We start from the raw sequence: 25,628 nt of genomic DNA, 5'->3' as shown, positions 1-25,628 counted from the left end.
GAGCCCACTGGTGCACTGTCGACACCTGCTGGAGAGTGAAGTAAGTACACTAGCACTAGCATATAACTAGATTGCAATGAATAGTTTTAGTGTTTACTGAAGTTCATTTTGCACTTAAATTTAGATTAAAAAAATATTTAAAGAAATACACAGGATGCGCATATGAAATACATGATTAATTTACTAAACACCTCATATACTCTTCAGTATATCAGGTACTGTGTTTTAGATGCTCTGCAAAGACTGAGGCTGCAGAAAAGCTATGTTACATCTTAAAACATTTTAACAAAAATAATGAAATCACAGTTAACTACAGTAACTATCTAATAATCATCAGCAATTTTGAGCAAACCAACACCATCACTCATCAAATGACTTGTCAGCCTGCAATAGATATGACATGACATCGCGGTCATTCTGTAACAGTGTGGCTATGACAGTGCTGTTCAAGTCAAAGAATTACTGTTGACAAAAATAATATATATCTTTAATCATTTTTATAATTGTATAATTTCCCAAGGGGATTTAGGAAGCTCTATTGAGCACAGTAGATAAGAATGTTGGTGTATTATTATGGCATACTGAGATGCTTAAAGCACCTGAGCCAAAAGTCAGAATGTCTCCCAAAATAAAAGACTATTTGTACTATTTTCCAGCAGACAATAAAAGCAATGAAATATGATCCGAATTAGTAGAAGAAAGACATAAAGCTATTTAGTAAGTCTCTAAAGTTAGTTACAAATATGAATGAGCCTATAAATGATTGTCATTACTTAATAACTTTGAATATTGTCGTTAACTCTGCAAAAAAATTTTGCTTTTCTCTTTTTGTTTGGTTTTTGTTTTATTTGTAAATTTACATTTCATTATAGTTATTCAATCAGTGTTATTGTTACAGTGTGCGCCTTATTTACCGAAGTCTACCTTTGTTTGTTTCTACATGTTCAATAAGCTCTTTAAAAAAAAACAACTCTTATTCGTCTTTGAAATCTTTTGGGTTGCCAAACAACAAATTATCTCACTAGCGCCACCAACTGGTACAGAATGCAGATCTAAACATTAAGTAGGATATTTGGTACTTTCAAACCAAGAATAAAAAAAAAATCCCTTCCTTCCAAAGAGTTATTCTCAATTGCATATAAATAATTTCATTGCATTATTAAATTTATCTAATATATCTGTACACCACACATGAAATTAAAACTCAACGTTAAACTTTGTTTAACTTTCTCAGGTTATGTGAAAACCTCAGAGGGAACATTTCCTGAAGTCTCCTGAAGGTCACATTTCAGAGAACATTTTAGGACCGGCAGCACGGTGGCACGGTGGTTAGCACTGTTGCTGCACAGCAAGAAGGTCCTGAGTTCAATTCCATCATCAGGCCGGGGTCTTTCTGTGTGGAGTTTGCATGTTCTCCCCGTGTTTGCGTGGGTTCCCTCCGGGTACTCCGGCTTCCTCCCACCGTCCAAAGACATGCAACTTGTGGGGATAGGTTAATTCAGGGGTGGGCACCGAGGGCCGGTGTCCCTGCAGGTTTTACATGTGTCCTTGAACCAACACAGCTGATTTAAATGGCTAAATTATCTCCTCAGCATGTCCTGATGTTCTCCAGAGGCCTGGTAACGAACTAATCATGTGATTCAGGTGTGTTGACCCAAGGTGAGATCTAAAACCTGCAGGGACACCGGCCCTCGGGGCCTGGAATTGCCCACCCCTGGGTTAATTGGATAATTCAAATTGCCACTAGGTGTGAATGTGAACGTGAGTGCGAATGGTTGTCTGGCCCTGTGACAGACTGGCGACCTGTCCAGGGTGTACCCCGCCTCTCGCCCTATGACAGCTGGGATAGGCTCCAGCGCCCCCCGCGACCCTGAAAAGGATAAGTGAATGGATGGGTTTTAGGACCGTTCTATAAATGTAGCCTTCAGAAAACTTTTAGTTCTTCGTTGCTTGAATGTTTCAACAAGTATAGTTTTGTAGTACCTTCATGGGACTTCCAGGTAATGTTCCCTGCAGGTTACAGTTTTTGGAGAATGTTCTAGGAATGTTCTACAAAAGTAATCAGAAGAATTCCAAGGTACATTTCCTGGAGGATATCTTAGCTTTCAGGGAACATTACTAGAACATTCTCCAAATTTGGATCTTTGAAGGAATGCTCCCTAAATGTTCTGCAATAGTAATCGTAAGCTAAACTCCAGGGACAGTTGCTATATAGTGGGTTGCACATCTGCTTAAAAGTCAGCCCCACAAATGTGTCCGTCTCCATATAGGTTTCCAATAAGACAGATGGACAGGGGTTTTTCACCTACGTGCTGGTGTACATTTTTCTAAAATCCCAGGTGTATGTCGCTGGCCTATGCATGACCTGTACATCAAATACTGTGTACTTTATACCATAAAAGTACAGACAATGGTTTGAGTGGAGACTTCTTTTTTTTTGTGTTCTTAACACTTTGTTTCTCTTAAGGTCTTTATACAACATACCTTTACTTCTCTCTGCAGCTGACTGACAAACTAACAACAGCACAACCAAGAGTAGCCCACAGACAAGTTTTTTTTTTTTTAACACTGCCTTCACCTGACAACGACTCTGCGAACTACCACAAACAGGGAATATAACATACAGCATAATAGGAAGGAAAAGTAGGAAGAACACAAGGTCACTGAAACCCAAGTTGTTCCTGATGAGAACCCCTACCCTTCTATTTTTAACCAACGGGTATGAGTCTACATAACTTTTCAATTTACTTTATTGAAAATAAGGGAACAGCAACATACATATTTTTTTTACTGCTCATACCAACATGTCTGAAAGCATACACGGACACATACCTTCTATGCTTCTTTCATGCAGTGGTAGCATAACAAAACTCTGCCTTTCACTGCAAAAATGCCCCTGGCATGCTCAGCAACTAATATATAAAATTCATCAGTAGCCATAGGCAAGGCCATTTTCTTTTATGTGATGGGTATGCCAAATCATGAAAGGACTCACTAAGATCCAAGGAGCCAATCAAAGTCTGCTGTTTTGAAATGTCTGTTTCTGCCTTACAGACTAAAATACTGTCAAGTTCAGCAGTATTTCCAGAGGTCTCTGTTTCAAGGGGGATTAAAAACTGAACTGGTGTGGACATTACCCAAGTACAACTCAATTACAATTCAGTTGGTGATCCCTGACATTTTGCAGTATCACTTAAAAACAAACAAAACACAGACACATAACTTATTTTTTATGGATACTGTATGAGTATGCTTTTCATTTGCATATAAAACTCTTATTTCTTCTTCCACAAGTGGCTATATTTGTCCACTTTGAAATCATCTTCATACTGGACTCCTGTTTGTTTTTGAGGCTTCTTCACTTCTCTTTTCTTCTGCCGTAGTCGACGTTCCTCTTCTGACAGAGTAGACAGATTTACCGGCATCTTTCAAAACAGATGAATACAATGAAATTAAAAACAACACATCAGCTCACATAAGCAAAATATTAAGCGACATGCTCACTGGCTTCTGCTACAGGACCTGTGCAATTTGTTATTCTTTTTATTATCTATTGAGTCTGCTTTCCTCTTATTAGTATGTGGAGGGCTGGGTTTGGGTTGTAAAGAGTAGATTGTTGGAAAAACTTTAACTGTAAAAAAAACAAAAACCCCCCCCCAAACCCATACATTATTCATATATGCTCATGAAGTCATCTAGCTGAAAAATGACAAGTCTTAGAAAATAACAGTGATGACGTAATTTACATGATCTCTTCTTTTTTGCTTTGAGACTGCACATCTTTAAGACTCATGACAAACAGCAAGCCAGGGGATCTCAGCTTCTGCAGTGTGCCCAATGTTTTATGAGAGTTATTCTTTTGATTTTTGTCTGATATTGACAACAACATAAGCTTAAAAAAATATTGTGAAGCTTTGTCATGTTTAAAAGCAACATTTTTTTTGACATTTTCATTATAACTCATTATCAAACATTCAGATGGTCTAGGCATACATGCTCTCCACAGGATGTGGCAGATTAAGCATGTCATGTGAGAGAAACAGCCTAGAAATATGTAGGAACCCACTGTGGTACGCAAGCATGACACTGGCTAAATCAAGAACAGAAAGACCTATGTGGCTCCAGTCTGTAAGGTCTGTCAAAGCGGACTTCCTAAGGATTTACTTAGCTAGACGTCCGAATATTTGCATACAATTGCTACTGACTGATGGTTTGGATTACTGGCTTTAGATATGGTAAACTAACCATAATGATGCGTCTGGGTTCTTTGTATCGGATGCCGACTGTTGACCCATCAGGACGGACTAACATCACAGGATACACCCTCTCGTATCTCTGCCGACCACAGCATGCAACTGACGCTCTGTTAGAGTTGAGCTGAGGAATCTGAGTGTGGAGTAGCTTAGCCTGGCCGTGCCGATGTGAACGGGTGAACAAAGGCCAAACACAGCTGCCTATACTGAAAGACGAACACAACAAAATCAGTACAGACACATAAAAAGCATGCCACGGACAAATCCAATCTAAGCAACACTTTTATCTTTTCCAAATATAACGTTAACATTAGACTCATGGATTGAACGGAATTTGAAAATGACTCTTCGTCTGAACTGAGAGGGTTTAATGTTTAAAAAACAAAACCAACAAAAGACATAAATAATCTTAGAATGCCTATATTTGTAAAATATTAATCCAGCAGTCTAACCTTGATAACGAACCACGTGAAGCACAAAGTTTGACTATAAACATGTCGAGCACTGTAAAGGTTGCTAAACTGTGACAGGAAACTCTTCAATAGAAGGTCGGACACAGGAGTTGATATAATAAAGGTCCCAGTGAAACAGTATATGGCCCGGAATCGTTCCGGGGCGAGGGGGTTCTGATTTTCGTTTTCTGTTACGATTTGGGAAAATTGAGCTTTGATGTACGATGTTACTCATGCTTCCCAAATGAGTATTTTATAATTATTGACGTAACTAAAATGACATTAAAGTCAAACCTGGTGGTGGTGGGTTGGCTCCTTAATGCGCCGAGGTGTTCAGTCATCTTAGCGTACCAATCAGATTAGCATACATTTAATTAATAATTATTAAATGTACGCATTTAATAATTCGCACTCTAGAATAATTCTGCCTTGTGTGGAGCTGTCAATTCAGAATAGAGACGACAAACGGTAAATGAATCATGTTTATTTAACGTAAGGACATACGGTTAGGGTTACTGCTGGTTTCACAGCGCATTTTTGTCTAACAAATATAGCAGCTGCATATATGCCGATCTGACAATGTATGTTGACTTGGCTGCAGTGGGGATTGAATAACATAAAATACATCTTGTTCCTGAACGTCATTAAGCAATTCAATCCACTTTTATATTTGCAACAGCAGCACCAACTCATCTTTACTCATCTTTATAGCTGAGTTACCCTGCGGAGGGCAGTAGTACACCGAGGAGCGTGTGTTATAGGACGAAGAAGATATCCCGTGATCTGTTAGGGAAGTACAGCTGAGGAGGTGTTTTGTCGAGTAGTTTTCATATGTTCGAGTAAAGATTTATTCGTTCATTAGTTAACTCAAACCTATTGCTTTATTATTTGTGCGTACGTGTTCTTCCAGACCAAACAGGTAAGATAAAGACATCGCTTTATCTCTGACAACTTTGTTATTTTCTTAGACTTCATTTGATGCATTTGATTCCTTGGAAGATGAGTTTGTCCTGTCTGCTCTATATAAAGTTGGCTTTGGTGCTCTATACAAAAAATAAAACCCTCTCTATACTAACAGTGTTAGTTGTATTAAACTTCCTGGTGGTACATCCCCTAGATTTTTCTGAAATGTGGGGGAAGTTCCGTCAGTTCAGTTTATTCACACTCCATATGAAGACTGAGTGAAGAGTTTTAGGACAGAGGCAAAGTTTTTGACTGTGGACTGTGACTATCACCACTTATCAAGGGCAGTTATACTAAATCATGAAGCCTTCAGGCTGACAGTAACACCATATAGCCAAAAGAGAAGAATGTAGTTTTTCAAGCAGGTTGGCAGCATATCAAGGAAGATAACTGTGAATTATTTTACTGAGCTACACAGGTATGAATCAGCTCAACGAGTTTCATTTAATACAGTATATTTGACCAAAACACTGTTTTGTAATGTTACACGTACAATGTATGGACATGCATTTAGGAGTACCTGCTGGTTATCACTTTTGTTGGTGAAGTCAATGAAATCAGTGGTAGGCACTACAGCTCCATTTCTAAACTTTCTCTGGCACGTGCTGAAATACACAGCATTTACTTACCAGACAACTGGAAAGAGATTATTCCAAACTGAGTCAGTGATAAACTTTCGTTTCCATCATGAGTGATCCACTGCTCAGTGTCTTCTTTTTAAATCATGCCTATCGATTTTAAATCAAATAAGTCACTCTGAGGGTAAACACACACACAAACAAACAGCCCAGCTATCTGATGTGATGAAAGGTGTGATGAATGATGAGGCACATTTATTTATTTTATACAATATAATGAGATAATGCAGCTGTATTATAATTATTTGCACTTATCTTAATTTGGATTGCTGTCTGAAGATAATATTGACACCTATATGCATTTTCATGACGTGGGAATAGCAGTCTTCTTTTTTGTGAGGTCAAATAAACTATGATATAGCCTGCTCACAGAAATTGACAAATCTGCAGATGCAACATCTGGAACACGGAGTGTGAAATATGTAAACAAATCTAACTAGTTAACATGAAATCCAGGTAACCTGGAACACAGATATTTATCTGATTAATGTTACCAAAACATGAAACAACAAACAGGACCTTTTTACTTCTACCTGTGACTTTTGGAAGAGGGTTTGGCTTTGAATAATAGACATTAAATGATCTTTAGCCTATATTGTGTTTTCAGTAATAGTTTTTACTAGGGCTGGGCGATATGAGGATATATCACGATACAAAATTTGCGATGCATCAAGTATATTCGATATATCGCCCGCCCCTAATTTTTACCTGAAGTGTCTGTTTAATCATCTTGTCTTACACTATAATTATGATTGCATTGGATAGCTCTGATTTCCAGTGCCTTCTGGCTGCTTTCTTTTCTTTAGGTTTTCATAATTTTACAGAGATGACAGGCCAAGGTTTGGGAAGGAGATGCCTGCCTGCTCAGCTGCTGGTGTTCTGGATGTTGACCAACATGTCTGGTGATGAACTGTTATGATTAAATGAATCAATTTCAATGCAGAAGAATACATAAAATGTGAAATTAACACTAACGCTGCCCTCCAACACCCTGCTTGTGCTTCAGAATCCAGATTGAGTTTGTTTGCTCCTCAGGCTGTAACACTTGAGGAATACTCTAAAGATGTCGTCGTTATTACTTCCAGGTAATACTTAGTATTTTAGATAAGCCATATTACCAGTGTAGATATATATAAGTGTACTTTGTGTGTTTAATAATAGAAAGCCTGTTAAAATTGCAATAAAACGGTTCTGTATACGGTACCAGTATTTTCAGCATGTAATACATTTACAGTTATATACTGGGAAACCTTTTTGGATTCTGGGTTAATTGAAATAATTGTAGTTATCATTTGTACTACACATTGAATTATTTGTAAGACTTGTATAGCTACATCATAGTTTTAAAGTATACACAACTTCATCTCACAGTCATCAGCAACCTTTCTGTTTTTTCTTTTCTAAATCCATTGTTATCTACATTACATAGCAGATAGAACCAAAGAAAAGTGATATTATACCCATATGAATTAAAATGTGTTACTACTGGCATTTATTATAGGCTTTGTTAGAGCGAGCGTTAACATTTGTATTGTTCCCTTTTGCGTTTTGTGTCTTTGTGTAGTTCCCCTCTCAACCAGTCAGTTGCGATTCACCTAAATGTAACATACAGCTCCAAGATAAACTACTCGTCTATAATCACACTGCCTGAGGAGGTAAGAAACCAAATATGAAAAAATGATGCTGCATATGAGGCAACAAAACATTTCAAACTAGGATACTTTTGAGGAAGTCAGGATGGATGTTTGTTTTTTTTAATAGCTTTGTAATATCATAATATGAACACAACAACACCTCTGATTACAGAAAGGTTAAAGAGTGATTGGGTATAAAAAGAGCCTCTCAGAGGTTGATGCAGTCCATAACTATTATGATAGGCCAGTTCCAGTTCCTCCTGTGCATTTCCAGCTACTCTTTTGCTGCTGTTTTTTGAATTTATAAGACAAAATCAGGCCTGAGTTATCTAAGTATGATGAAACTAAATTTTTTTTTTCAAAATGTATTTGTGACAGTAGGCAGAGACCAAAATCTATGAGTTTTTTGTTTAGGTCATGATGCCAGTACAAGCTACCGCTGTCAGTTTTAATGTGACAGCCCAGGATGTTGGTCAGGTGACCACATATCTGGTTACCAACAGCACAGAGCTCAACAGGTGGGTATCAGTCCAGCACGAAGAAAATAATCACTTTCTTCTTCAAATTTGCTGTCCAAATCTTATAAACTGAGTCTTGATGCCAGTGAATCTCCTGTTAAGTTTTTAATTCTCTCCAGACTGTACAAGCTATTGCAAAACATTGGTTTAAGCAGCAGAGCACAAACACATTGAAATGTGGTTTCTTTGTCCCTTTTTGTCACGCAAAACGTCTGGATCTCAAAATGGTTATAAGCTAATGCTTGAAATGATAGAAAGTTGTTAATTCTGCACTGCTCAGAGCTAATGATGCTCACGATGAGATGGATGGATCTACCAGAGGGTGGCTGATGTCTGCTGCCAGTTTATTTATTTTTTTAACTGATTAACTGTCCAGTTTCTTTGTGTCCATAAGCTATATCTTTTTTTTTCCAGTGTGCCTGTCAGGATCCGCTTCATAGTTGTCCATAGCAATGTCCTGTCCGTAATTAGTGAAGTCATTGGTTGGATTTACTTTCTGGCCTGGTCAGTGTCTTTTTATCCACAAGCCTTCGAAAACTGGAGGAGAAAAAGGTAGTTTTTTAAAATTTTTATCTGTCCTTATAGATTTCTTTCTTATCATTCTTACTTTTTTGTAGTTATACTGACGTCTGTCTAAATGGTTGTGATTTTTTTTTTCCCCTCATCTTTTGTTTTTAATAGTTTTGCATTCGGCTAAAGTAAATCACTACTGGTAGCATGAGGCGGTACATCAATACATAAATCAGTGCCAGTGCCAGAAGGTTTGTTGTCTCCCAGTACAGTTTCAAGAGCATAGAGATTTAAAGAGACAGGCAGTTACTGGACCACAGCAACCTCCCTGAACATGATCCAGTAATCAGACACCCAAGAAAGGGTTTCAAATTTGAAAAGTTAGACAGAACCAGGCCTTGACATGATTTATACCTAACAAGACTGGCTACGGATACAGACTACAGAATGGAGCAAATATTAGCTTCTTTACATAGATATCAAGCTCAATTCAAGCCCAAAAAGAGTGAAGGTAGTCAGGTATGAGTGGATTGTACTACTAGAAGACAACATTACAGAAATTGAGGATAGCTGTAAGTACCTTGGAAGGCAAATGAGAACCAGGAAGAGGCCACTATAGAAAAGCTGCAACTACCTGCAGAGAATAAATCATGACCAGAGGAGTAAGCTGAACGGAAAGAACAAGAGCCAGGCAATCGACACCTACGCCTAACCTAGTTGTCAGAGCCAAAGAAAGAAATAGAAGTCACTGACTTCCAGACAGGAAAGCTTTTTACCATGCATGAAGGGTTTCACCCTAAGTCCTGCACCCTGAGACTGTCGGCTAAGCAGAAGGAAAGAGGACTAGTGAGTGTCAGAACTGCTATTCAGGATAAAGGGCCATGAGTGCATCAGAAAGATGGCCACAAGTGATCGTGTGCTTGTTAAATACCTTAGGCAGCAGAAACCTAAAAAAGGACCCGAGCAAGAAGAGGAACCAAGAAGAGGAATCATCGTGGAAGGACAGGGCACTGCACAGCGTGTACTGTTGGCAGGCAGAAGTTTAAAAATCTAAAAATCCTACCAGTGGCTGGACAAAGCTGGACTGAAAGGACAGCACAGAGGCACTGAGCATGGCAGCACAGGAGCAAGGTCTAGACACAATATCAGTAGAGGCAAGATCAAGAAAAGATCTGACACAGGGCAGAGAGGGAGAGTCTAGGACATTGATTGCCCTGAGTCTTTCTCTCCAGTCTCTCTTGTGTGTTGGGTTTAATGTGGTGTGAAATTCATAGAATGATAAAAAATGAAAGTTACTCAAAATTAAAACTCACATGTTTGTCTTCAGTGTTGTAGGTCTCAACTTTGACTTCCTGGCTCTCAACCTGACGGGTTTCATTGCTTACAGCGTCTTCAATATAGGACTGTTCTGGATACCTTATATAAAGGTAACCCCATCCACTGAATGGACACTCCATTGTTTATACACATGAAGAATAGGATACCAGCCAGTACCAATGAGTCTAGAGAAACTTTTGAAAATTAAATGCTTAATTAGATTTATAGCTGTATTTAACATACTGCCAGGCACCATGTCTCCTTGAGAACAGCTCTACGATCTTTTCACTCAACTGTCTGTGAATTTGAAGACATTCCATCCATTTGTGGCATTTCTTGATGATCAGTTGATGTTTTTCATGACTACACTGGACCATCCACCTAATGGCTGTTGCCTTTGTATAGAATAACATTAGGCTTTGCATAATACATACATAATACTTTTTGTTAAGCTACTGTGTGCTCCTCCTGTAGGAGGAGTTTCTGAAGAGGAACCCTAATGGAATCAACCCTGTGGATGCTAATGATGTTTTCTTCAGTCTCCATGCTGTCCTGCTGTGTTTGGTCTACATCAGCCAGGCTACTGTGTATGAGGTATGTGTATGTCATTTCATATACTTAAAGACTTTCTGCTTTAAGATACTTAAAGCAGAGGAGCAGAATAATTTAATGTAATAACTTTATTGTTAAGACTTGTGAATACAACATGACTCTCAAAATCCATTTTATCACAGAGTTAGTTTGTTTGGCAGGATGTCTCAGACTCAGGACGGGTGTATAATGCTGTGTGCCCTTTTTCTTACAGAGGGGTGGACAGAGAGTCTCTCGGACGGCCTTGGTTTTATTGGTGATTGGCTGGATGTTTGCTTTGATCAGCTTATTTGTTGCTGTAGCCAAAAAAATCACCTGGCTGGACTACCTCTACTATTTCTCTTACATTAAACTAGCAGTGACTCTTATCAAATATGTACCACAGGTAAGACTCAGACTTGCACATTAAATAATGAATACTAGACTGAAACCATATAAAAAAAATCTTGCTTTGTTAGATGTTCCATCGATTTTAATGATGTGTTTTGATGCCCACCATCACTGGTAGTGGTGCATCTATCTACATTTCTTTTTCAGTAACGGTGCCATATGTTACAGAGATTTATTACAGTAAACACATTTTAGAAATACAATGTTCACATCTAACCTGATTAATACACTGCTAAAAAAAGAACACTTTTTAATTAGAGTGTATCATCAAATTGGGAAATTGATCTGGTGGGTTAATTAGCAGGGGGTTATTAAACAGTTTTAGCTGGTTTGATGTTAATGTAATTAACAACAGGTGCACTAGAGGGGCAACAGAGAGACAACCTCCATATAACAGGTATGGTTTTACAGACAGAGGCCACTGATATTTTATTTTTTTTCCTCTTTTCACCTGATATAAGTGAGAGTACAGATTGGACTTGCCAAATCTGCTATTCTATAGCAAAGACACTCGCACTAGTGGCCTGCTGGAGGTCAATTTTTAGGGCTCTGGCTGTGTTCGTCCTGTTCCTCCTTACATGTATAGTACAGAGTACTGCTATTAGTTCAGTCTACTGGAACCTACAGATGTTTCACAGCTAGTCCAACTCCTCCAGGATGGGACATCAATATGTGGTTTATTGTTTCTTGCACACAGTCTCAAGTTCATGGAGGAGACATGGCAGTTACTAAGAAAGGCCCAAGATGGTCCTGAACCCATTAGTAGAAACAGTATCTGCTCATACAAGGAGGAATAGGATGAAGTGGGGAGAGATATCCATAGAGGGATGCACAGACGTCTACAGGCTGAAATCCTTAGACCATTGTAAGATGTTATGCCGGTACAGTGGGCCCTGGGTTCCTTTGGGTACTGAAATCTGATGTGTTTTTTGAGAGTCTTGCTTCATTTTTTTTTTTTTTTTTCTGAGCAGTGTACAAGTCTTAAATGTTCTATGCCATATTCATTTTTATCAGCAGTGAATACAGTTGATGGCTTTCCTGCTGTGTTTCCAGGCATACATGAACTACAAAAGACAGAGTACTGAAGGATGGAGCATTGGCAATGTGTTACTGGACTTCACTGGTGGATTCTTCAGCATTCTCCAGATGATTCTCCAGTCTTATAACAATGGTAATTACAGTAGTTTGTTTACTGTACATACAAAAATATTTAATGAAACCTATGGAATAAGCAGGATTTCTGCAGTGGCGGAAAGAAAGGACATGAAAAGTACAACTGTTTACTGTGCTTATTTTACCCCTCAGCTATAAGAGGCTGATGGGGTATTGTCGTCACCTCGCCCTGTGGGCGGCATGGAGAAGTGATAACTTGAGAAGAATTAGGATTTTTAAATGGATAAAATAGGTGCATCTACTTTACAACCTGTACTGTTGATCTGAGCACTGGAGCATTTTGACTGTATCTCGGTATTTCTTTTGATCCTCAGATGAGTGGAAGCTGGTGTTTGGTGATCCTACAAAGTTCGGTCTGGGTCTGTTCTCCATTGTGTTTGACATCCTTTTCATCACTCAGCACTATGTTCTCTACAGACGATCACCACAGTATGAACCACTCGCGAACCAACAAGGAGACTGATACTCGGTGGAGTGACCCAAAGAAGCACATTTATGTACAGCTTTAAAGAGAACTTATGGTTGTTGTTTGACTTTCATTGTGAAAATAATTTGGCCAGTTTCTTCAAAGCAGGGATTTACATGTCTCATTAACACCAACTCACGTATGAATATTAATTAAGAAAAGGGAAGAAAGAAATTAATTGAAAAAGCAACTGTAACACTAACTGTTTGACAAAATTGTTATTATCCATGTCATTCGTAATTAAGGTGGTAAACCTATTATAAACCAGGTTACCAGAGCAAGTCAGTTTCTCTTCAACTTTTACTTCTAATAATTTTCTAACAACTGTCTTGAATCAAGACTTTACTGCAAATTAAACTGTGATAACTAAGCAATTTGCTGTAACACAGACAAGAGATCTTCAGGTGTGATAATTTACCAATGAAGATTAAAAAATAAAAGCGCTATTTCATTGTACTCTGTCTTGTAAGCTGCCATCAAAGTCTTGTGTTGTGTCAGTGTACTCCAGATTATGTGCTACAAACTCTCTTCGATAAATCATTATTGAACATGCCAATTTTAAAAATAGTTACGCAAATAACCACATGTGAATATTTGGTTCTATAATGCAGTCTGCTGCAGTCCAAAATTGCCAGGAAAAAAAAAACAGATGCAATGACCTTGTTATTCCTTTACAGTATCATTAGACTTTTATTTTCTATTTACAACCAATTTGTTATATATAAATAAATTACATAATTTCCAGAAAAGATTTCAATTCAAGTGCATACAAGAGCTAAATGACAATATGTTGAGGTTAAACACAGTTTGACTCACTGGTCCAGAAACAAAATACAACGTGTGCATAATGAAATTGTAGACTTAGAGAATGGGCAGCAAATGCGGTTCAGTCGTCAGTGTCCATTTTGCCTTTGAAAGGACTGCAGACTGAATAAAAAGATGTACAATTCAGGATGTAAACAGCTCTTCTTACAGTATTGCAAAAACTGACGGAACAAATGCTCAGTCTATCCAGGAATTTAATGTCAATGGTCCTTGAATGGAGTTAAAACACAGAGTCTAGAAGTGCCTGAAGACCATCGGGCTTGTTTCAGGCATCGCTGATGACTATAAGAGCAGGAGTAGCCGTCTGCTGACTTGTCTCACACATGGTGCTCTGCTCAGATGGCTTGGCAAAGACTCTGGGAGTGTTGAGATTGTAGACTCCCGCCTGAAGGAAACAGGCTTGCAGTGTTAGACACAGTACCTCCTTGGGCTTTAGCTGCAGCTTGTACTGGGTCTGACCCACCCAAGCAAATGAGCTGTGGACCTCCAGGGACTCTGGGCTGGAAGAAATATAAGTGTTGTGTTAAAAAATAAGTACTTTTGAAAAAGTGCTACATTTAAGAGGCCACAACTTATCACCTGATATTAGAAAAATGTGTTATTTTGACCTCATGTTAGAAACCATCTTCACATTCTGCACACAAAACTGAAATATGCATTTTGCCATCAACATAGACACGATATACACTCAAGTATCTGTGATTGTTGTTGGATCAACTAACCAAAGAAATACTCTTTGACTCAATTTGTTCACACAGTTCAATCGAGTCTTGATGGTCTACTTTTTCAGTTATTGAGGCCTGTGTACTGTTGGGAACACTATAAGCTTTAGAAAGGTGTTATATCCTGGTCCTAAGGTATGTATCACTGCAATTTAATTGAGATGCTCTATAGAGAGTTGACTTCTTTCAGTTTTCTACTAGTGGATACTCAAACAGGATGCATCACAGGATAATTAGGAGCTACAACAAAGGGTTTGAATACTTCTGTGACTCAGATTTTCTACCATTTTTCTCATGGTCATTCTGAGTTCAATCTAAACTTGAGCTAAATTTTAATTATAAAAAAAAATATCTTGAAGTAATATGAAAAATGAATACTTTCTCAAGCCACTGTATGTATCAACTGCATTTTATACTGAAAAAGAGCAAAATGACCAAAGACATAATCGCTCTACAGTATTCTGTAACTTTAAGGGACTTTTGTATTAAAAAAGAAATCACCTTGATTTTGTCATTATTGTGGTCATTTATTGCATTTACAGATACCAGACTGCAAAAAAGGAGTTGTGGGTGTGAAAACATTAGTTTTTACAGTTCCCTCAGTCTGTCTTGGTTGCTGCTACATACACTACATGTGCCCACACTTAGTGGCTTCAACATCTAGAAGCCACTTTGTACATTTAACAGTTTAGACATGTATTGTATGTCTACATCTCTAACATTCCTCCTGTACAGACATGCGACGTCAGTCTTATTTAAGTGAAATCTGCTGTCCACAACACTTTTACTTTGTAAGGAAAATGGAGACAATCATGTGAGGAAGGAACACATCTTGTTTTAAGAAACTTACCTGGTGCTTTTGTGTCTTAAGTCAATGATGACATCTACCTGAGCCAAGGAGCAGTTGGACAGAGTCAGAGTAACTGGCACCAAACAGAGACTAGGCACAGAGAGAAAAGCAGCTTTTTATTAACAGAAAAAATATTTGCTAATAGGAAAAGTTCTAAACAAACAATAAAGGTCTACAAACAGAGGATGGAATGGATAAATGTAATAATGCTAAATACTGCCAAACATGGTAACACCTTATTATCCTGTCTTAGGATGGCACTGAAGAACTGCTCTGTGCATGTGGTTATTATAAGCCGTACAACTACATTTTAAAACTGTAAGTCTTAATTTCTAAAGAGATTCTCTGATCAGTTTATTTTTAAAAATCCAAACAAAGCCAAACAGTCCCAAATAATCGGCCACCATCATATCTTAAAAACCCATAGTATCATATATTTGATCCCGAGTTTGGATATGTGAGACAGAATAAAGTCCAAGCTCTATTATAGGCAAGGCTTAATGTTCCTTTGTGATAATGCTTTATGTGCTTATAGCTATATCAAAACACCCTGAACCTTCTCTTATGTTGCTATAGACAAAGGCTGTTTAAGGAGCTTCCACTGAATATGTACACTGACCTCTTTTGACTCTCCATAGGTTTAATTGTGTAACCATCACTGCATACCATTAACCTTCGTCTTTCTCCTATATTATTATTTGTCCTCTCTCTTCTTTCTACCTCACTCTAACCAGCTAGCAGCCTTTTGCTTTACTAATTACTTTGCAGTCTTCTTTCTATTTTTTCCAGCAGTAAAGATGACAAAACAATCCTAAACTTGAGAAAATAAGGAGATCACCTAAAAATTGAATGTTTTTCCTCATTTGGTGGTTCTTCACGGTTATTGTTACAATAAAGATTTGCAAAAAGGAAATCTGTGTTCGTCGATGTGCCTAAGGGTCTTATGCAAACCTTCAAAAGAATTCATTTCCAACACAGTGCCAAACAGAATTGATGAGATAATTTAGTTCAGTCTGGAGTAACTTCTTGAGTTTAACTTAACTCTATGGATCCCAGGGGGCTCTCCTAGTGTGACAGCTATACATTAACCTTTGCTGGTACTCTGCCCCATCTCTTATCCCAAAAATACGTTTCTAAATCTGATGGAACGTTTCAGAGAGATGCATCCGTTTAATAACCTTTTGTAATCACTTGGACCAAACAGTGTGTTAGGAAAAACAAGACCGTGCCAGGTGCCTCACCTTTCCTGCACAAATGGGTGTGTGCAGGTTTCAGGGTAGTGTAGATTGGTTTTGATGAGCTGACAAAACTCTGCAGAGGGAAGAATGACTGGAGGAGGCAGGTCTGATTTAAACTTGAGGAGCACCATCTCCTGAGCTTCCTGAAGATGGACACACACACTATTATAGGAGACTTGATCTAACAAATAAAAATTATCATACCAGCATTATATAAAATATTTAAGGTAAAACCCTCCTGAAATAAAACATTATATTAGCTTTTGGGCTTCAAGTTCTGTATTATTTCTAAGAATCATCAATAGTGGGATTAAGTTTAGGTTTCTTATGCTAGTTTCATTTTAGAAAAATACATGTACATTGTTCAATATTTTGGAAACTAGATTAAAAAAACAAAGAGAGGGATTGAGGCAGTGTGTGCTTGCTGTACCTCTTTAGCAGTCAAAGAACTGGCTTCTTTGCCGATGGTCTGCAGTGCAACATGGAGTTGGCCCTCCAGGATAAGCTGTTTGTTGTCCTCAACCACATAAGCCTAGTTAGACAGACACTCACAAAGTGGTTATTGTCCATCAAAATATCCATCCAGGGTTAATATGAACTAATGTGAATTGTATATTGCACATTTAAGAATGATCCCTTAATGAGTGTGAGCATGTATGATTTCATTGGTGGTGGTGACTTGTATTTTTGTTTTTGGTGTATTGTTCCTTTATCTCATTTTCTGGCAATCATTGTAACCACAGCGCCACTCACTGGTGGAAGGAAAAAAACACTAAGTGTGAGAAAGAGTGTAGTGTGGACAGCAGAAACCAGCGTGACGGAAAGAGATTAAACAGCCAAGCTAGTTGAGAACAGATGCATTTTTATAATAAATCTTGTGTCCAACTTCGGCCTTTATGGTTAAAATCTATTCTGATTAATTGTGAATGAGGATTTGACCTGATTTTTGTTTGTTTTAGCCGAGTGGACATCTTTGCTCTGTGAACCTGTAAAACTGAGATTGTGAAACCGTGACAGCGAGCCACCCCTAAGATAACTATTCCTGCTGGATCAACTTATATTCAAAAAATAAGAGCACTTCACATTTCTAAACTGTGGTAAGACCACACGATCATTTCTGGCTGCAATTTGGATGAATAGATTAATGTGCATTCTATATACAGTTAAGCCCAAAATTATTCATACCCCTGGCAAATTTTGACTTAAAGTTACTTTTATTCAACTAGCAAGTTATTTTTTGACTGGAAATGACACAGGCGTCTCACAAAAGATAATAAGATGATGTACAAGACGCATCATTGTGGAAAAAAAATATTTCTCAGCTTTTATTTACATTTGAGCAAAAAGTATCATGTCCAGAATTATTCATACCCTTTACAAACTGTCACAGTCTCTGGGAAAATCCAAAGTTCCATACCATTCCAAATAGTCAAAGCTGTTCTAAAGCATCCTAATTACCCTGATTAATTGGAAATAGCTGTTTTGATCAACCCAACAGGTGAAAAACAGCAGCTCTCTCTGGTGGTGGTCTGTGGACATTCATGGCTAAGACAAAGGAACTCAGTGAGGACCTGCAGCTGTGCATTGTGGCTGCTCACAAGTGAGGAATGGGCTACAAGGCCATATCCAAATGTTTTCAAGTTCCAGTGGCTACAGTGCAAAGTATTATTAAAAATACAAGATGTTCCGCACTGTGGAAAATCTCAAAGGGCGTTGTCGGAAGCCAAAAGTGAAACCTGTGCTGGCCAGGAGAATAGTGAGAGAGGTGAAAAAGAATCCAAGGATCACCACCAAGGCCATTCTGGTGAATCTGGGCTCTGCTGGTGGCAATGTCTCAAGGCAGACAGTCCAACGGACACTGTTGGGTTCCACGGATGCAGACCAAGGAAAACGCCACTTCTCCAGGCACTTCTAAGGCATGCAAAAGCTCATTTGGCCTTTGCAAATGCTCATCTGGACAAAGAAGAAGGTTTCTGGTCTTCAGTGTTATGGTCAGATGAAACAAAAATTGAATTATTTGGTCACAATGATGTTGCCTTCATTTGGCATAAAAATGGAGAAGCCTTCAACCCAAAGAACACCATCCCCACTGTCAAACATGGTGGTGGGAACCTAATGCTTTGGGGGTGTTTTTTAGCCAATGGACCAGGGAACCTAATCACAGTAAACAGCACCATGAAAAAGAGCAATACATGAAGATTCTCAACAACAACATCAGGCAGTCTGCAGAAAAACTTGGCCTTGGGAACCAGTGGACATTTTAGCACGACAATGACCCAAAACATACAGCAAACGTGGTGAAGAAATGGTTAGCAGACAACACCAGTAACGTTTTGCAGTGGCCTAGCCAGAGTCCTGACTTGAATCCAATTGAGAATCTGTGGAGGGAGCTAAAGATCAGGGTGATGGCAAGAAGACCCTCCAACCTGAAAGATTTGGAGCTCATTGCTAAAGATGAATGGGCAAAAATGCCTGTGGAGACATGCAGAAAGCTGGTCTGCAATTATAGGAAGCGTTTGATTGCTGTAATAGCCATAAAGGCTTTTTTCTATTGATTATTGAGAAGGGTATGAATAATTCTGGACATGATACTTTTGCTAAAATATAAATAAAACCTGAGAAATATTTTTTCCACAATGATGCCTCTTGTACATCGTCTTATTATCTTTGGGGAGACACCTGTGTCATTTCTGCTCAAAAAAGAACTTGCATATTGAACAAAAGTAACTTTAAGTCAATATTTGGCAGGGGTATGAATAATTATGGGCTTAACTGTATATTTTTGTGTGTTTTATTTCCCATAAAAAGCCAGCAGTTTAACATTTACAGTAGTTTGTATTTTAGGATTTCCAGTTATAAACTGCTCTTGCAAACCGAGACTCTGGTGCTCGCTATCTGTAAATATCTACAGTGCTACACATATCTATCCATCCATGTATCTATAAACTCTGTTACCTTCCAAATGACAATTATGTTGAGGTCCAGCTCACTGCACTCCTTGGCAATATCTGTCAGGTCTGAACTTCTGTTCTCACTGGGTACGGAGCCTTGACTCCTGCTGACTGATGATATCCTGGATGATGCTCCGCATGCTTCCTGAGTTTCTAACGTCAGGCAGCGGAAGAAGAAATCCCCACATGGTGTGGTAGAACTGATGATCTAGACAAAGACAGCACCATTCACTCTCCATCACTTTGACCCTCTCTCCATGCAGGCCAGTCAGTTAAAGGAAATTTAAACATCGGCACAACTGAACTTCGCCAACGTTCCTCCTTAACTCAATGATACATTAATAGATGACTGTTAGACAGCATATTGAATTAAATAATGCTGCTACATCACTGTTTTCTTGACAATACGTTTTCAATTCCACAAAATTCAGAAAGAGTTACTGTTTGTTAAAAAGCTTACATAGAAGTAGACAAACATTTCTAAATGGTTCCTTCTAGCTTTAAATTTGTTTTACAACAAACACCATAGAGGCAAAAATGTCTTGATGCATGCTCAATCATCCAGATAAGTAAATCCCAAAAGGTTGATTCTGTTTATCTGGACGTAGAGTTTTCAGTGGGAGAAACGCTTCGTCAGTCACCCAAGTGACTTCTTCAGTCTCTCCCACTGGAAACGCTTCGTCCAGATGAAAATAATCAACCTTTTGGGACCAAACAAAAAACATCCCCAAAAAACAACTATGACAAAGCATGAGAACAAACAACCATAACAGAAAATTGTATATTGTGAAGTGTGTGTGTTCTACTCACCTGTTCATTTCCCAAACTCAGGTCTGAAAATGTGTACTTCTCTACAGCCTTAGAGGTAGCTAGAAATAACAGAGAACTGTGAAATTTGTGCTCACTGAAAATGACCTAACTGATGGGGTTTGTTGTTTCACTCAAAGTACCTTCACTGGGTTTGCAACGTGCGGCCCTAAAACACAGCTTGGCTCTTTCTCTGCTGCCAAGTTTACATTCTGGAGGAGAAGAGGAAGAAAAAGAAAAGTTACGATACATATCAATATCCAGTTTCTGTCTGATTTCTCAGACTTTCTATCTGGTTTAGTGCTCAGTGCTGATAAAATAATCATTGTGGTTAATTTTAACATCCATGTACATACTGAAAATGACAGGCTCAACATGGCATTTAATCCATTATTAGACTCAACTCACTTCTCTCACAAATCACACTCTAGATCTTGTTCTGACATATGCCAGAGACACTGAAAATGTAACAGCATTCTCAAAGTGCTGTAACTAAGTTTAACAATATAATTCCTCCACTGTTTTCTTCTTTAATGCCATGTGCCAACAGTGTGGAGCAGCTACCTGATCTAGTTGTACAGAGGTCGGATTATCTTGTTAATACGTTTACATCGTCGCTGCGCATGACTGTGGAGACTGTGGATCATTTGAAAAAGAAACCCCCAAATCAGAAGTACTTGACTTCCTGGTATAACTGTCAAACATGAACATTAAAGGAGATAACTTGTATGGTGGAGAGAAAATGACATATCACTAATTCAAAAGATCTTCATTTAGCCTGGGAAAAAAGTTTGTTGTTCATAAAGAAGTCCTGCATGTTACTGTCCCTCAGTAGTTAAAGGACATAACTTTAGGTTTCTCTTGATGTCATCCATATAAAAGAAGTGCAGGTCTTGTTCAGTGCATAGCTGGCTTCCTTTCCCTTATGTGTAGCAATCAAGTTAAAATTAAAGGATTAATACTGATTAATCTGTTCTACAGACTATATTCATTGATCTAGTCAAACGGTAGTCAGTGGTACTTGCTGGCAACTTAAGCAATTTCCTTAAAGTTGGCCTCTAGTGCTCTTCATCAGGATCCATGTGTGAGACATTGAGTCGTAGGATTTCTTGTAATCAGTCCAGGTGGTGCACAGACTGGTCAGTCTGATCTTACAGCCTTAATTGCCTGCTTTATCTACTAGTAACTGGTATTTCTGCCATTTCACTCATGTATTGAGCTATGTGCCTGTTCATGTTAGCAGCTATGATACCTGACAGGAGGTTCGATGTATCGCTTATATATTGACTGGTCCCTTCTGGGGGATTCTTTCCAGGTGCAACTCATCCATTAGCAGCTGGTTCATTTATAAGTGTATGTCTAAGTGTATATTTTTTTCTCTGACAACGTAGTATTTTATTCTGTTGTATATAGTATGTTATTCTTATTATCTTATTCCATTGATTTTCTTAATTTTTGCTACTGTAACTTTGCACTGTCCACTTTCTGCTGTGATACAACAAGTTTCCCACGTGTGGGCTAATAAAGGTTTATCTTATCTCATCTTATACTGCCAGGCGCTCATGGGTGCCGTTAGCTCCTTCAGTAAGTAGGCGTGAATCATGTCGGTGACTGGTGCTGTCCAACTGTTTATGATTCAGACTTTGTCTTGAATGTCTGGCCTCCTGTATGGGCAGCTTGCTGTACTTCTCAGACATTCTTTTCTTAATCACACCTTTCTGCAGCTCTAATAGTTGGCTAACTTCTCTTAGTGCTGCCTTGATATTGGCCTTCAATCTCCTTCTCCATGGAGAGGTCTGCTCCATGTCACTATTCAACTTGTAGCCAAGGATCTCAGTGATCACTGCTGCTGTGGTGTAGATTATCTGGTTGGTTTCAGTGATGGTCACAACAAGAACTATCTGCAATTCATTCATATCTTCTAGCAGTCCTTCAGAGGGTACTGAAGGGTGGCCCGAAAGATCCTTTCTTTTAAATCAGCTGCTCTCACAATCCACGTCTTCAATGCGCCAGTTCTTGGGTATCCAATCTCAGAGGGTGGGAATAATGACTGAATAATAATTTCCCCCCCTGACCTGACATCCTGGCTCCTCTTTCATACCTCATCAATCTCTGGTTACAATAGCAGTTCCTTCATCCAAAGGTTGGAACATTAAGCTATTAGTCATTTCGCCATTAGTGTAGATCTTCAGTGACAAAGAATCTTTAGGTCCCACATCCTCTTCATGTAACCCTTTTCACTGGGGTTTGCATAGCCATTCAATTGCTCTTGACTGGAGCTTGATGCAAGATCTTGCGTCATTGTAGGCAGTGTGGACTCTGGAACATGATCCACTTTCCCAAAATAAAAGTGAAAGAGGCGTGATTTTGAACCTCTGAAGGAGATCTAGCTTCATCACAAATACTTAAAATTCATGGGCACAGAACCGGTCAGCTGCTGCTCTAGAAGCAATAATTTTTAATGGGTTGAGTCTTTGAACTTCACCATAGAAAATTGTATTCATCAATCATGCTAACATTGTATGGAGAAACTGAACTAGCCCATTAAATGAAATGAAGCACAAATCTCCCGGTGTACCAGACCTCACCTTTATCCTTGTTTGGGTTGATGTACTTGTGAAGGCGCCAGTGTTGGCTGCTACTCGAGACCTGAACGATGTGGAACTCTCGCACACCACCTTCATTCTGTGAGAAGAGTAATGCTCAATCATTATTTGTGCAGCAGGCATGATTTAGGTATGTAATGGTGTGTGCTATTCTGAGCATCTCACCGTATTGATGTTCTCCACATCAATAAATACAAGAGTTCCACTGCTGCCTTTTTCATCCAGACAGTGATGTGGAGGAACACTGCTGCGACAGGCTGATGCCTGTATACTCAAAGACCGACTAGCACAGATAAATACTGTATGGCGCAGCACCCGGTGACTTTACATGCGGAGAGAGGGAAAAGAGAAAGCCTTCTTGTTTTTTCCCGAGGATTATGAGAACTTTCAGCACAAACATACCCGTACACAAACCTGAACTATGGCTTGTGCCATTATGTGACCCCACACACAGCAAACTAAAACAAATACATTTCTTTGTTAAGGTCATAGTTCACTATGTGTGTACCCAAAATAGCCATGTTTAACCCAGATAAGGATATGATTTTTAGACTTTGTCACACAGAACGTATAAAGAACTTTGTATACATTACATAAAAGTTACAAATAGGGCTGTGCGATATGACCAAAATCTCATATCCCGATATTAAGACATCTATCGTCCGATAACGATATAAATCACAAAAATGTAACATTTTCTGTAAATTATGTGAATGTCGGGCAGCTCGACTTGCGTGAAGTGTTTCCAGCTGGGCGTCGCGTACCTGGAGTCGAGTGTTTTAACTGATGCATGAAACGATACATTTTTAGACATAGGTTGTAACGGCCGCCGTTTTCTTTGTGAGTATTTATTACACAGCGTGCTGCGGGGAAAAGCCTGTTCTAACGTTTGAGTCTAAGGTTTATTTTTTAGCACCTGACGGCTCTTTTTTGCTTCTCATCCGTAAATACTCTTCAAAATAAACTGAATCACATGAAAGATGCAAAGTCTCAACAGGATCTTGAGCTTTATTGTGAAAGGTTTATGTGGAAAATAAACAAGCGGACACGAGGTGGTTTTACTGTCGTTGTTGCATAAAAACAAGCGCTTGTTCGTCTGTAGTGTGGTTATATTAAATATAAGAGAAAGAGAGAACTTTAGGAAATTAATATAGCCACTACAGTGACCATCAAAATAATGAAAAAATATTGCTGTAAACATTTTATTTTGCGACACCACGAAACAAACGATAGCGTAAAATGAAACGATAGACGTTTTTATATCGTCATCCGATATATATCGTTATATCGAACAGCCCTAGTTACAAACTTGGTGACATTGAATGATCAAAGTATTTGATCCCCTACAACCTAGGCAGAGTTCTGGCTCGCAAAGATCAGCATCTTTGACATCAGCTTGTCCACCAAATCAATTCGTTCCCACTCCAAGCTCTCCACCACAATGGGCAAGACCACAGAGCTGTCAAAGGATGTCGGGGACAAGATTGTACACATCCACAAGACTGGAAGAAGCAAGAAGCCTGGTGAGAAGTTGACAAGTGCTGGTGTGATTAATAAGAAATATAAAACACCTATCGATTGTTCTCAACTGAAGCTTTATACAAGATCTTGCAATAACAGGATGAGGATGATCATGAGAAAGGTGATAGATCATCCCAAGAATACATGGGAGAGGTTTGTTGATGATTTAAAGGCAGTTGGGAGGAGAATTACCAAGAACACCATTGGTAACACACTACTCCATTATGAATTTGAATCTTACAGCACCCGTGAATTTGCCCTGCTCCAGAATGGCACAAGTACAGGCCCATCGCAAGTTTGCCAGCGAACGTCTAAATGATTAAGAGAAAGCATTATAATCAGATGAAACCAAAATCGAGCTCTTGAGCAACTTGAACCACCATTTGGAGGAAAAGAAATGCTGAGTATGACCCAAACGTGGATGACTTCAATACACTAAGGGGCAAGGTCATAGTACCTGCACGGCTGTGGCTCCAAGCGATCCGAACGGTACTAAAATGTGATGTCATCAGACTGCATGCCACCGATTGGCTGGTCAGTGGCGTCGCTCGATGAGTCATGAGAGTGTTTTGTTCACAAAATTCAAAACCGCCATTTTTTTGAAACCCAGCAACAAGGAAAAAGGCCCGAACAAACAAAACCCAAATCAAAAACACCAAAACAAACAAACAAACAAAAACAACTCCATGATCCCCTTGACTCTGATCAAAAGCCACAGACCGAGCGGCAGGTATATTGTTGGCTTGACGTCCACCTTCGTTATAGCGTTTGTGTCTCATACTAATTACATCACGGGACGCTCGGACGTGTTGCTATATCAATGACCATGCACATTAGGTGATACTTGATTGTGATGGAAAATCAGTCGATCTAAGTTGAAATGTGGCGAGCCGATCTGAGTAGGTACTAATGGAAAAAGGGCTTAAAGTTTTTGAGTAGCCAAGCCAATCTTCTTCCTCCGTCCTATAGAAAATGTGTAGAGGGAGCTTAAGTTCAAGTTTCTTGGCTGCTGCCTGACAACTCGAAGGATTTAGAGTTTCTGTAAAGAGGAGTGGGTCAAAAGCAGTCTTGCTGACAAAGCACTGTTTGCAAGCAAGGGTTTCTCCAAAAGAAAAAGTACTAAATCATGTTTTGCTTGGGGACCAAACACTTGACATGCAAATAAAATTATAAAGTTTATGTAACGTGTTTATTTCTAGATTG

General features: G+C 38.8%; 3 protein-coding genes across 5 annotated transcripts in view; 1 reads left to right on the top strand and 2 right to left on the bottom strand.

Moving 5' to 3' along the window:
- Positions 1-2,732: 2,732 nt before the first annotated feature.
- On the bottom strand, positions 2,733-4,820 carry mrpl55 (mitochondrial ribosomal protein L55). Its single transcript, XM_031740544.2, has 3 exons — positions 4,706-4,820; positions 4,246-4,459; positions 2,733-3,425 (listed from the first exon to the last, which is right to left on the bottom strand). The coding sequence occupies exons 1-3, from the start codon at positions 4,747-4,749 to the stop codon at positions 3,276-3,278; spliced, it is 408 nt and encodes a 135-aa protein (XP_031596404.1). The 5' UTR covers positions 4,750-4,820; the 3' UTR covers positions 2,733-3,275.
- Positions 4,821-5,469: 649 nt separating this feature from the next.
- ctns (cystinosin, lysosomal cystine transporter) lies at positions 5,470-13,366 on the top strand. Its single transcript, XM_031740535.2, has 11 exons — positions 5,470-5,624; positions 7,113-7,208; positions 7,313-7,391; positions 7,871-7,961; positions 8,355-8,458; positions 8,873-9,010; positions 10,296-10,395; positions 10,760-10,879; positions 11,091-11,261; positions 12,320-12,437; positions 12,754-13,366. Exons 2-11 carry the CDS (start codon positions 7,133-7,135, stop codon positions 12,900-12,902), a joined length of 1,146 nt encoding a protein of 381 aa, XP_031596395.1. The 5' UTR covers positions 5,470-5,624; positions 7,113-7,132; the 3' UTR covers positions 12,903-13,366.
- Positions 13,367-13,489: 123 nt separating this feature from the next.
- trappc8 (trafficking protein particle complex 8) overlaps positions 13,490-25,628 on the bottom strand; it is a 33,711-nt gene continuing 21,572 nt past the window's right edge. For all 3 annotated transcript variants that reach the window (XM_031740530.2, XM_031740531.2, XM_031740534.2), the window contains 9 exons: positions 23,070-23,226; positions 22,887-22,983; positions 20,442-20,510; positions 20,302-20,360; positions 19,496-19,699; positions 16,971-17,072; positions 16,544-16,683; positions 15,303-15,392; positions 13,490-14,230 (listed from right to left, as the gene is read on the bottom strand). In XM_031740530.2, coding sequence (XP_031596390.1) covers positions 13,996-14,230; positions 15,303-15,392; positions 16,544-16,683; positions 16,971-17,072; positions 19,496-19,699; positions 20,302-20,360; positions 20,442-20,510; positions 22,887-22,983; positions 23,070-23,226 — 1,153 coding nt within the window. In that variant the 3' untranslated portion in view covers positions 13,490-13,995. The remainder of the gene's footprint in view (positions 14,231-15,302; positions 15,393-16,543; positions 16,684-16,970; positions 17,073-19,495; positions 19,700-20,301; positions 20,361-20,441; positions 20,511-22,886; positions 22,984-23,069; positions 23,227-25,628) is intronic.

Source organism: Oreochromis aureus, linkage group 17 (genome assembly GCF_013358895.1).
Source record: "Oreochromis aureus strain Israel breed Guangdong linkage group 17, ZZ_aureus, whole genome shotgun sequence".
Lineage (NCBI taxonomy): Eukaryota > Metazoa > Chordata > Actinopteri > Cichliformes > Cichlidae > Oreochromis > Oreochromis aureus.
Note: the sequence above shows the minus strand (reverse complement) of the source record. Positions and strands in the feature narration are given on the sequence as shown.